General features: G+C 44.3%; 1 protein-coding gene across 1 annotated transcript in view; it reads left to right on the forward strand.

Annotated features, from left to right (window-relative positions):
- Window positions 1-12,085, forward strand: part of LOC137866038 (partitioning defective 3 homolog B-like) — a 181,638-nt gene that overhangs the window by 33,132 nt on the left and 136,421 nt on the right. Inside the window, exons 3-4 of the mRNA XM_068701680.1 lie at window positions 1,685-1,838; window positions 8,323-8,417. Coding sequence (XP_068557781.1) covers window positions 1,685-1,838; window positions 8,323-8,417 — 249 coding nt within the window. The remainder of the gene's footprint in view (window positions 1-1,684; window positions 1,839-8,322; window positions 8,418-12,085) is intronic.

A 12,085-nucleotide genomic window follows, 5' to 3' on the forward strand; every position in this document is an offset into this window, starting at 1 on the left:
GGGCTAGGAGATGAGGAGATGAGGAGATGAGGAGATGAGGAGAAAAGGAGAAAAGGAGAGGACAGGTAACAATAAGCCGGTTAGAAGGAAAAAAAGCAAAAAGAAGTCAGAGGACATTTGTGATAAGAGGGAAGAGAAGACGCCGAGAAAGATGCGTGTTAGATGGAAAAGGGCAGTGTGACAAAACACGCATGTGTGAGAGACTGGTTGTGCCGAATACTTGGTGAGATATGGATGGATGGAGGGGGGGGGGATAAGAAAGGTGTGATATTGTATAACTTGATATTATTCTTCTATCTGCCTGGTGAGGCCACGCTGGAAAGAAAGAGCACATATATAGTAAATCTACACACAAAAAAGAAAGTTTCATTTTTGATCTTTTGTCTGAAGTGACACGCGGGTGCGGGTACAATCCAAGCCACAGCAGATCAAGGCGAAGCCTTCCACAATAAGTGCTTCAACGCTCAGTCCCACCTCAACAAGTGCTGCAGGGCCTGCAGGCGCATTCAGTGACACCAGTCCCTTCAAAAATGACTCGGAGCTAGGGAGGGGTCGACAGGCAGCAAGAGCAAGACGTTATCAAAGGCCCAATGGAGAAACTTCCAGTGAAAATCTGCTTTAATCATCAGGTTGGCCTTAGAAGAAAAAGATGCTGTCGCTGGACTTCTCTGTACCAGCACCTGCGTAAGCTTTTAGTCTCAAATGTTGGCATCACTCTGCGCTTTAGAATTACATTTTCATAATGTTGGCATCGTTGTTTTTCTCTTTTTGCTTTCTTGTGCAAAAGAGCCAGCCAGCAAATCGCAGTGCAGTGACTCACATCTGTGTGTGTGTGTGTGTGTGTGTGTGTGTCTGTGTGTGTGTGTGTATATACACACTAGTTTGCACACTTTCATATGGTTTAGGCGTCTGTAGCCTGCATGTGTGTGCTCATGTCCGTATGAGTGAGAGAGTACGTTGCACACTTGTGGGTTCCGATGTAGCAGGAAGCCTCTGGCTTTACTGGCAAAGTCCCCTTTCTGTACTCTTGGCCACTATAGACATGAAACACACACACACACACACACACACACACACACACACGCACACACACACTCGCAGGTCTATTCAGGTGTTTTTACGTGGAGGCCCCTAGAACACCGTGTTGACAAGCTCTGTGCTATGTTAGGCTAAACGCAGACTCAGTGCAATACTCAATAGACAGGGATTCCACTATATAACGCAGTTAGCGCTAGCAGGGCAGAGGGGGGAGACACCAATGGAGGCAGCTGTCACACAGTAGACACACGCACACACTCTGTCGCAGGAATGCTGGGTTCCTTGGACGTCCTCTATAGCGTCCTCATCCATAAGGTAACGCGGAAATTGTGTTCAAACAAAGGCACACGAAACTTCTAATCAGTGTTGTGAATTTTTTTTTTGCGTGTATTCTTTCTAGCTCTAAATGTATCTTTGCATTGTACCGTATGCATGCATTTGGATTGCAGTGAATGAAGCGTATTGGAGGGGCTTTACGTTCAGTGTAGGTGGAGAGCAGTGAGTTGTATAAGAGTCTCTGAACGGAGTTCCTGCTGCTCCCCTACTGATTAACTGCTGTGTTTATAATGGATGAAAAGAACCGAAGAATTGAAACAAATAACCAGCGACATTTTGTGCGTGTGTTTTTCTTTTCGTCACCTTTCAGCTGATGGCTGTGTATGAGGAGCAGGAAGCCCAGCAGAGGGGCGTGGCTAACTCGAGGCCGGCCCCCAGCCCCGACCTCCACCAATCTGAGCTCTCCGTCTTCCAGCCGGTCGCGGGGGGAGAGATTGAAGTCAATTCCTCGGCCCTCAAGTCCAGTGAGTCATTGTTCATTTATTTACTGCATGTTAGTTTTGGCAGTGACTCACTCAGACCTTGACGTGACATTTAACCCACGGCCCATCAAAGCAAAGGGAATCTTTATGTTTTGATCAACACATGTTGGGAGTGATGTTTGACAATTCAGAGCTAGATTTGGAGATTTGAGTTGGTGACATTTTGGTCGCTCTTCTTCATTGCTACATGCTTTGTATATACTTTACATTCACAGGAGATTTGTATACTTAAGAAAGTCATGTACAGAGCAAAAAGATATTTCAGGTGTAATATAAACTGTATTCATGCCAGCCACTGTACTGAGCTCAAAGATATAATGTACTGGCTCTCTAGAGGAAGAACAATGAGCTTAACATCAGTTAGGCTTTTGCATTTGTCATCATCACATTTGTCCATTTTAGACAATGTATTTTTCTCATGACGACAAGTTAGTCCTTGTTATTTCTGGCAAACCATGACCGCTCTGTGTTTGAGCAACCAAATACTCCAAGTATTTCCTGTACTTCCCCCATTGCTGACTCGGCTGGTACTCTGTAATCAACAGTCTAGCTGCACGTGCAGTATAAAAAAACAATAAAGTTGTACTTAATATTCTTCTGATTGCTCTTTGATAGGAGGTATGCTTGTGCCAGAAATCCCTACTGTGCTTCTGGGACTCTGGCTTACTGACACACGGTCTAAATGCTTTTTCAAAGCGCTCCTCCGACTCAACAAAGAATCCAAAAGGTCCTTCGGGAAACCCCTGATTTTACCTTTATAGATGTAACCTGTGGGTCAGTGCATAGACGGGTCAACGTCACCGCTGATGTTAGACAAGAAACGGGTTCATAGAGACTGAAATGTGATGTGGAGGTAGACTGCAGGGCAGCGTCAGCGACGGGTAATAATCAAGTCCCAAGACACCAGTCTGGAGGGATGGATAGACGGCTAGAATAATAATCTGTAAATTGAAACATAAAGGGAAGAAAGAAATAATAAAGTACATGTTTACCATGGGGTAATGGCTTATTGGGCACGGTGTATTCTTGTTATTACCCTATCCTAGACAATCGGAATGATGTTAACTTTGAATTACAGTGCGGATAAAGGTCAGGACGTTATGGGCATGTTCTGCAGGGCCGTGATTAAAACAAGAGGAGGACAGCTGACATGTTGGCAGCGCCGTCTCTGAGATGCAGAATGAGATGAGGATGAAAGAGAAGCAGATGAGGAGAAGCAGAGGAAAGAGAGGACAGGAAGTGTATGAGTAATGTCAGGCGGCGGGACGAACTCTGATGTCTGCGTCTGCTTACTGTAACGTGGAATAGACTCTCTTTCTTCCCCCCCCCCCTTCCCTCTCTCCTGCTTCCTCTTCGTCGCCCTTCCTTCATCTCTTTCTGTCTTGCGTCAAGTCAAGCGGCCGTCCAGTCGCGGTATCGTAGATGTGAGCGTGAGATGGCTTACAGCTGTCACCGTAAACTTGTCCAAATGTAATCCTGCGTCAACATAACAAACCGTCCGGGTGATGGATCGGGTGTACCTACAGTTCGCTAAAACAAAGAGGCGTCGGCTAATGACAGACTCCACTTCGTTATGAATTGTAGACAGTCCGGTAGACTTCGCACCATCCATCTCGATGAACACTTGACATTTAAACGCGATCTGTCATGGTTGTTTTCAGAATGTCATTAATGGGCCAAATGAAGTGTGATAGAGCTCATCCATCTATCGTAAGTAGGATATCAGCAAGTTTCTTTCCTTGTTGTTTTTGATGATACGGTTTAAATGTCTCAGTCAGAAGGACGTGATGCGGTCTACTGAGCTCAAGGACTCCCACGCCGAATCAAAAGTCACAATTTGGTACGGCCGATTATTCCTATTCCCCGACCCCCTTCTTGTAATAAATCTAATTTCACGTACCATGTCTATTACAGCAGAAAGCATGTATCTTGCATCTATACTACTAGCTTTGAACATAATTGACATTTGTGCTTGTATGACCTTCCTGAGTGAAGCTGTGTGATCCAGACACTGTTAAGACAGGAAGTTTGGTCTGTTTCAGCGTGGTCGCCTGTCAGCAGAGATTAGTAGTAATGTGTGACTGTCATGGTGGATTAGAGGTAACGGAGCTCTGGAGAGACTCTCTCTGTCAGTGTGAGAAGGTCAGGCTTAGGCCTCTATCACTGTCTTATGGTCTGCCTCCGACTCCAACCACTTGTTTCTGCTTCTCACTGTCCTTTTTTCCTCTCTCTCTCTCTCTCTCTCTCTCTCTCACTCTCTGTCTCTGTCTCTGTCTCTCTCTCTCTGTCTCTCTCACTCGCTGTCTCTGTCTCTCTCTGTCTCTGTCTCTCTCTCTCTGTCTCTCTCACTCTTTCTCTGTCTCTCTCTCTCTCTCTCTCTCTCTCTCTTTCTCTCTCTCTCTCTCTCTCTCTCTCTCTCTCTCTCTCTCTCTCTCTCTCTCTCTCTCTCTCTCTCTCTCCATCACTGTTGACTACTAGCTCACATGAGGTTTCACACTTGAATCCAAGGAGGACTCCTACAGAGTCTGAAGCATTGGTATAGTAGTGCTGATGAGCACCACTGCTCAAAATGAAGCATCGCCGCTGATTAAAGGTTTTTTTCTGAGTGGTACACTTACCCGCGACTCGAGCAGCCACTGTAATTGTTATCGCGGCTAGAATCTTGAGAGAAATATCAAGTGTCCAGCTCTTGACATCATATACATTAGTTGAGCTGTGTGATTTTGAAGAAGTCAGAAACGGGCATTTTTCACAGAGGATATTTAGACCTGTTCCAGTGAGAAAAGCACAGTGAATAGTCAAATGAATCATGGCTGAATTCCATTTAGCTGCTTCAGTTTCAGGGTCCTGGTACTGTTCATGCTGGCTCACTGTCATACCGTCAGGAAGCCATCTTTATTTGTTATTAGTAAACCCAAAAAGGAAGCCATCTTTAATGCTATTAGTAAGCCCTGTGCTTTTCCTGACATCGCTTTAAAATGACGGCTCACAGGATGTCTCATTTTGTTAAATGCCTGTTGCCTCGACTCCTCTCTCCTTGTGTCACTTCCTCGCCTCCTCTGCTCGCATCTCCCGTGGGGGTGATAAGACGTGAGGAGAGGAGACGAGGAAAGGAATTGAGGATGTACAAACTGGGAAAAGAGAGAAGCCCACAGCTCTTTATAGTATTAGTGCTGCAGTGGAACCGGGTTGTGGGGATTACCAGGTGATCTAAAGCTGACACTGCATTTTGCCAATCTAGTAGAGAACTATTAATCTTGGAATGCCTCCAGGTACGTGGACGTAACAGTGTCACCATTTGTCCCTAGACGGTCGTTGCTATTCATCTTAATGTGCCACTGGATACAGACAGCATGTATCTTTACCACGTTATGTCTGGTTTCATGTGTTGACAGGTCTGCTTCAATTTAAAACCGGGAAGATGAGGTTTCACAGCGAAGTGAAATATAATAGTGTAGAATTCAATTATATTTAAAGGCTTCTTTAATTTTGGTTTTAACAATTTGGACATTTTTGTGTGTGATTTAATCTTCATTTTCATTGCACTTAGCCTCTCACTGATTATCTTTTCCCTTTGTTCGTCCCTTTATTTCTTTATCCGTTTCCTTCAACTGTTTCTCATTTTTACGTCCTTTGTCCTCCCGTCATTTATCTGTCTTTCATTGCCGCTCTTTAAAGAGATGAATTGATCAGGGCGTTGATGTAATCCATACACCCCCCCGCCAGTCTTAAGAGCACCAAGGGTCCATTTTGTGACGATCAATATATGACCCTACAAAATATCATTTGGCATGTGTTCTGAGTAGTCTACTCATTTGGAGCCCCCCCCCCACCCCTCACCCTCACCACCACCGTTCCCATTTCATTCCCACTGGAGCTGTAGAGGCTAACATGACAGAGTTCTTAATGTATATATGGATTGATGGGCCTATGGATGGGGGTGGTAGATTTGAGGATTTAGCAGTGCCACACACACACACACACACACACACACACACACACACACACACACACACACACACACACACACACACACACACACACACACACACACACACATCATAATACTACCTCCAGTCATAAATGTTATTTATTTGAATAGCTTTCTGCAGTGTTGACTTTTCTTCCCATTTCACTATTTCTTCAAGCTCCAGCGGAAGCAGCAGGCAGCGGCGTGGCTTGCGTCATCCATCAGCTTCTGTGAAATGATGATTTTATGCAGTGGGGCTGATGAGATGTGGAGAGGGAGACACTATCATATGTTACTTAACACGCACATAGAGATCTGCAAATCAAGACGCTTATTGGCCATTTGGACGCATGAACACCAGTGTGCTCACTGAAGGGACGTTAAAGGAAGCGCTCACACATTCTGCTCCTCGCAGACCTGATGAGCACACGGAGCAAGACACAGCTCAGAAAAACAACATCCAGGAACGGGCTTCTGATCACACTGCTGCAGTGGAGCATGTAATCAACACGTGTGGACATAAATGCAACACATAACGTCGTTACTACTGACGTGAATGTTTGAGGTTCATGATTTCTTACTTGTTGTTTCTATCTTCGGTCCTCTACTTAATGTCCACCTCCTACCCGTTCTACCACTCTCACTCTTTATTCCCTTCTATTTAACGAGCTACACGTTTGACACCTTCGTGAGTCTCCATGGAGATGGTAGTGTGTTTTATTGTGGCATCTGTTCGACAAAGCACATTCTGCCTTTGTATGCGTACAGTATGTCTGCATTGGCATTTAGACACAACTGTTTAAAGACTCAGAAAGTTTGAGATCGCTCTGTAGAAAAACATCGAAAGAAGTTCATAAATAATCTTCTTAATCTTATTTGATTTGTCATAAATTCTACATACTGTAGCTGTGAAACGCTTGTCTTCTTAAAACCTGCAGCTGCCCAAATTAATACACATCCGTATGCATATATGTGTGTCTCTGATTGCAAAAAGAAGTCAGATTGTATGAAAGACAAGTCTCTTGATTTATTCCCTCAGTAAACATTGTAAACACGAGGTTGTGGTCTCACTCGTTAGTTTCAAGTCTTTGTCCATACGGCGTGATGTTCTAAATTCTGGTCCCATTTAGAGTAGAATAGACCAAATATAGTCCAAATAGGGTCACTTATGGCCGTTCACTGGTTGCAAAAAGTCGACTATCAAAATCCAAGATGGCGAACTCGAGACTTCCAAAGGGTGGCGTCACTGCGACTAGTTCTCATACACAGTCTATGTGCTTCATGTACTGCAGCCTCCATGTCTTTAATATATGTCGTGCATTTTGTCCCACAAGAGCTGCTTGTTAGTTTATTGCACTGGATGTCGGGAGGTTCTTGCTTTATGTTTGTAAGCACACTTTTGACTTGGACTGATGTCACAGGCACATTGCAACGACCGAGTGGAAACGAACTTAGTCAACCTAAGAACATAGAAATATTCATCTCTCCTCTCTCTTTGTTCCTCGTCGTGCTTTGACACTCGTAAAGAAAGGAGTAGCGTGGCATGACGAGCTCCGGGTCTCTATCTTGTCATCTAACAGATTATTATTAGACTTGAATTTAGCTGAACTATGACTCAATCAAAATAGCATAAGCTTTTTAAAGGTAGTCGTGTGTGTGTGTGTGTGTGTGTGTGTGTGTGTGTGTGTGTGTGTGTGTGTGTGTGTGTGTGTGTGTGTGTGTGTGTGTGTGTGTGTGTGTGTGTATCAGGGACACTGGCTGTATATTGTGAAGCAGTGCAGATGCAGACTTCCACTATTCTCAGTGACTCTATAGTCACAGTGCGTCAAATTGAACTGACAGGAATATCGTTGTAGGTCAATCAAGCTATTTATCTGCAACTAAAGCTGCTGTTCAGTTAGTGTTTGGAGGCGTTGTCAGAGTCCTCCTGCAGTTACCTTCTGTAATGCAAAAGAAAGAAGAAGAAGTGGTCGATTCACAGGCTGCGGAACTTCTACTTTAAACATGGTTTACATTACAGTCATTTAGCAGACGCTTTTATCCAAAGCGACTTACAATTCAGTATCTATCTACACACCATAGACGCAGCTACGGGAGCAATTTTGGGGTTAAGTGTCTTGCTCAAGGACACATTGACATGAGACTAGCAGAGCGGGAGCTGGGAATCGAACCACCAACCCCTCTGATTGAAAGGCAGCCCTGCTCTCCACTTAGTCACGGTCACCCCTCTGGTCAGTAGTTGTCCAGCGGATACATACTTTATAAACACACACGTGCAACTTGCTGCAAAACATGTATTTATAAGGCTGTGGTGAAATGCTCACAGTACAGTCACTGATGTCAGTTTCGCATCATGTTGTAGATGTTGTGGATTTGTGTCACTGTTAGAGTAAACATTCAAGGTATCCACACACATCTTAAAGAGCAGGCCTCAGGCCTCAGAACTCAAAGCTCCCTGCACATATGAGATGTTTGTGTCCTTGTGTTTCCTTACAGACACCCCGCTGTTGGTGAGAAGCAGCAGTGACTCAGCCCTCAGCCCCCAGCCCACAGAGAGCGGAGCCTCCCTCAGTGAGGAGGCCGTCGGGATGGTAAGACCCCGAAAAGAAGCAGTTTGTCACCCCGCCGTTTATATACATTTGAACTTCTTTAGTTCCACTCGGAACAGCATGGCCTCACTTCAGAATGACTTTCTGAAGAATCTAAACGACACATTGCAGTGAAATTAGCTCATGCTCCCCAGAGAGTAAACCTTTCTGCTGGACATCCCATAAACGTTCCTCTAGTGTCAACAAGAGACTCTTCTGGTTGCTACGCAGCGCAAAAGGGACATCATGTATTTGTTTAGAGGAGTATTGCTTTACTTGAATACCGCCCAGTGTATTGTCCTTTGTGTGTAAAAGACAAACTGATTTGTGTCTTCTGGTCTGGTTCCTCTTCCTACAGGTTCATCGGCTCTTGTAAGATATCGATTCAGCGTTATGGATTCTCACGGACGCTACTGTGCTATCGTAATCTAATACGCAGATCGCCATGAAAACGGCTAAGCACATTAATACTCCCAAGGGGGTAAACACTTTGATTTTACTGACCCCGTGGCCTTTCATCCAGAAGGTTTCCCAGCACGCCACAGCTGGTAATGCTCACAGCGTAGCACGTTGTTCCTACAGCCTTTCATACTTAACGTTTTACTACCGATAAAAGTTGTCTTCTATTGGAATGACCGCATAAGAATCAATAAAGACCATTGAGACATAAATAAAAAGTACCTCGCGAAGTCCAGCCGTACCAAAAGAAATTTAAGAAATGTCTCAAATTCAAACTTCTGTCGAGCCTTGTTCTGTGTGGAGGAAAGCTCCACTTATACACGGTACATAAAGAGTACAGATCTGTCTTTGGGGAGGATAATTTATTCAGATAAGCATCCAGAATAATTCCACAGATATCAGGTGGAAAGTAATTCAATTTGCTTGTGGCTTGGTTTACTGCTCTCTTTTATTATAGCCTATATATTTCATACCCACATAATATAAACATGTAAATACATATATTTTATCTCAACCAACCAGTTAAAAGTTGAATCCAAGATAAGTACTAAAGAAGTAACTTTTCTCCTCTGTTTGGTGGGTTGTGACACATGTTCTGTGTGTAGGTAATATATGTGTTAACAGGTCGGGGGGGTGAGTGGTGCCTGTGGTGTCCTCATGTCCTCTCTAATCCAGACACGCTCTGTCACATCACACTCCTCTAACAAAGACGGATGGCTCTCTCCATTCTTTTCTCTCTTTTCATCTCTTCTCTCTGTTTCTCCAAAGGGTAGAGGGCACACACTTTCTCATCTGCTTCCTCCTCCTCCTCCTCTCCTCCTTCGTCACACCTTTTTTTTTTCGTGTCTCCTTTTTCAACATCTTGGTCCAGTGTCAACATTAATAATTTAAATCCAGCTTCCAAACGTGCTTTGTAATTTTGACCCCAAGGCCTGATGTTTAACCTTTCGCTCCATGTTGTCCATTCCTCCTTTCTGAAGAGAACACATCTCTTTCCTCTCTAACTGTGGAGCCAGTTGCTTCACTTCATATCTAATCTGAATCTGTCCTTTACCATAACATCCCTCCATCTGTGCATTCATTTCTCTTCCTATTCCTTCTTCTGATTCTGCTCCTTCATATCTGATAGGAGGTTGGAGATAACTTTATGAGATGATTCTGTTCTTCTGCGTGCTGTGTGACAGAAATACACAAAGCTCTCTCCTATTCCCCCCTCTGAAGACAGAGACACACACTGCCTTTACGAGTACACGGTGTTGTTATTATGGTGTTACGGTCTCATTTCCCTGTAGATACTTGGACACAACCGATCCCTCAAGTTCACTGGTTAAGGGCCTCCTTGCCTGATTGGACTCCTGAGTGGTGAGTCCTCCTCCCATGGGACTCCTCACCGGACAAACATCCCTTTTTTTAAACCCCGCCGTATTCCCCGTAGAACAACCTGTTTGCGAGGCTCGGTTCTTTTGGGGAATGTGATTGGTTCTCAGAGGTGGCCGGTCTCCCGGTCTTAACCTTCCTGAGGCGGAAAGAGCACCAGAGGTAGATGAGGCTGAACAACAGGCTGACGAACAGAGAGAGAAGTCCATCGAGTGTTAATGACACTCTAATATTCAGCCCAACCACACTGATCTATTGTCTTATGGTGACTCCACCAGAAAAACTAGACCAGCAATCGCTTCTGATTTACAACCTACAGCGACACATGGTTCAGCAGAAATGACACCTGGATGCACTTGTCACTAATAAATATCAAACTGCCAACGCTGATCTATTTCGTTTTATTTACCCGGTGAAATCCAAAGCTCAGGAATGTAGATCAGGTTGTTGTGAGCCCACCTACCATTCCTTACATCTTTGCTCCGTTTACGCTGCACTGCCGTCAATATGACATATTACTGCGTGTCGATTACACAGCAGGCCTGTCTGGACTGTGTGCTTCTGGGTGTTTTATACGTCGGTGTGCCGGCGTGATAGCATGCATGACCTCAACCACGCCAGCTGTGGACTCTCTCTTTATTACAGTTCATGCTAGCTCCTCGGGTTTCCTGTCTCATTTTACATCACAGCTGTGCTGATGCTATGTCACAATCAGCATGATGACTAAAATGTTTCATTAAAGAAACATTTTAATGAAAGCTGTTAACCATCTTCCCACGTTGTGTCCCACGTTTAGATAGTCAGAACTAATGCAATTCCAGTCCCTATAACTTTATGACTCATTATGGACTTGTTTGCGGCCTGTGATCAGGCTATGCAGATGTTTGTGCCTCGTAAAGAAATAACTGAAACATGCGTCAGGAAGTAGTTTCCCCTTTTCTGCTACTGACGAGAAACCTCAAGGCTGAGATCAGATCCTTCCTGCTCACGACTCCACTTGTGAGTTAATTTCAACTTGAACCAATTTGTTAAATAAAAAAAACTTACCATCCAAATTAGAGTCAACCACAAATCTATCTTATGTAGTTTCATGTTGTTAGGACCACAAACTTGGACCCATAAGTGTATGGAAATTTGTTTTTACATGGCTTTGAAGTCAATATTGTGTGTCAAATTATGGATTATATTTTTTTAGTAAGTACTAAGTGAGATAATGCACAGCTAGCTGACCGTTATTCTGAAATAGACCCCTCTGCTTAGTGTCGGAGTTCATTTTGTCGTGACTACTTTGAATAAAAGAATTCTCTCTGTTTCTCTCGCTCCTCTTCCTCATGTGTCATTTCCTCAGTCCCCGTCTTTACTTTGTCTCCTTCGCTGTCCCTCAGTCACTCACTCATCGGTCTGTCTCTTCTCAAACAGCCAGGTTCAGAGGGAGGTAATGGCTCCGGGTAATTGTTCAAATTGTCACTTGGCCTTTCGACGAGAGCGATGAGGGGAAGAAAGTACTCTTCCAGCAGTAATTCTCCGTCTTTCTTCTCTCTCTCTCTCTCTCTCTCTCTCTCTCTCTCTCTCTCTCTCTCTCTCTCTCTCTCTCTCTGTCTCTTCTCCTACTCTTATGTCCCCTTGCTTTATTTAATTTCTATCCAGAAAGATTTACTGGTGCAGCTCTTCCGTTCTAAATGCCACGCACAAATGAGTACAGTAAGCCACAAAATCACTCCGTCTTTCCGTCTCCCGTCTTTCACACACACACACACACACACACCCACACACACCCACACACACCCACACACACACACACACACACACACACACACACACACACACACACACAC

This window comes from Cebidichthys violaceus, unplaced genomic scaffold, assembly GCF_023349555.1.
Source record: "Cebidichthys violaceus isolate CVI_PGR_0920_01 unplaced genomic scaffold, fCebVio1.0.p SCAF_11, whole genome shotgun sequence".
NCBI lineage: Eukaryota > Metazoa > Chordata > Actinopteri > Perciformes > Stichaeidae > Cebidichthys > Cebidichthys violaceus.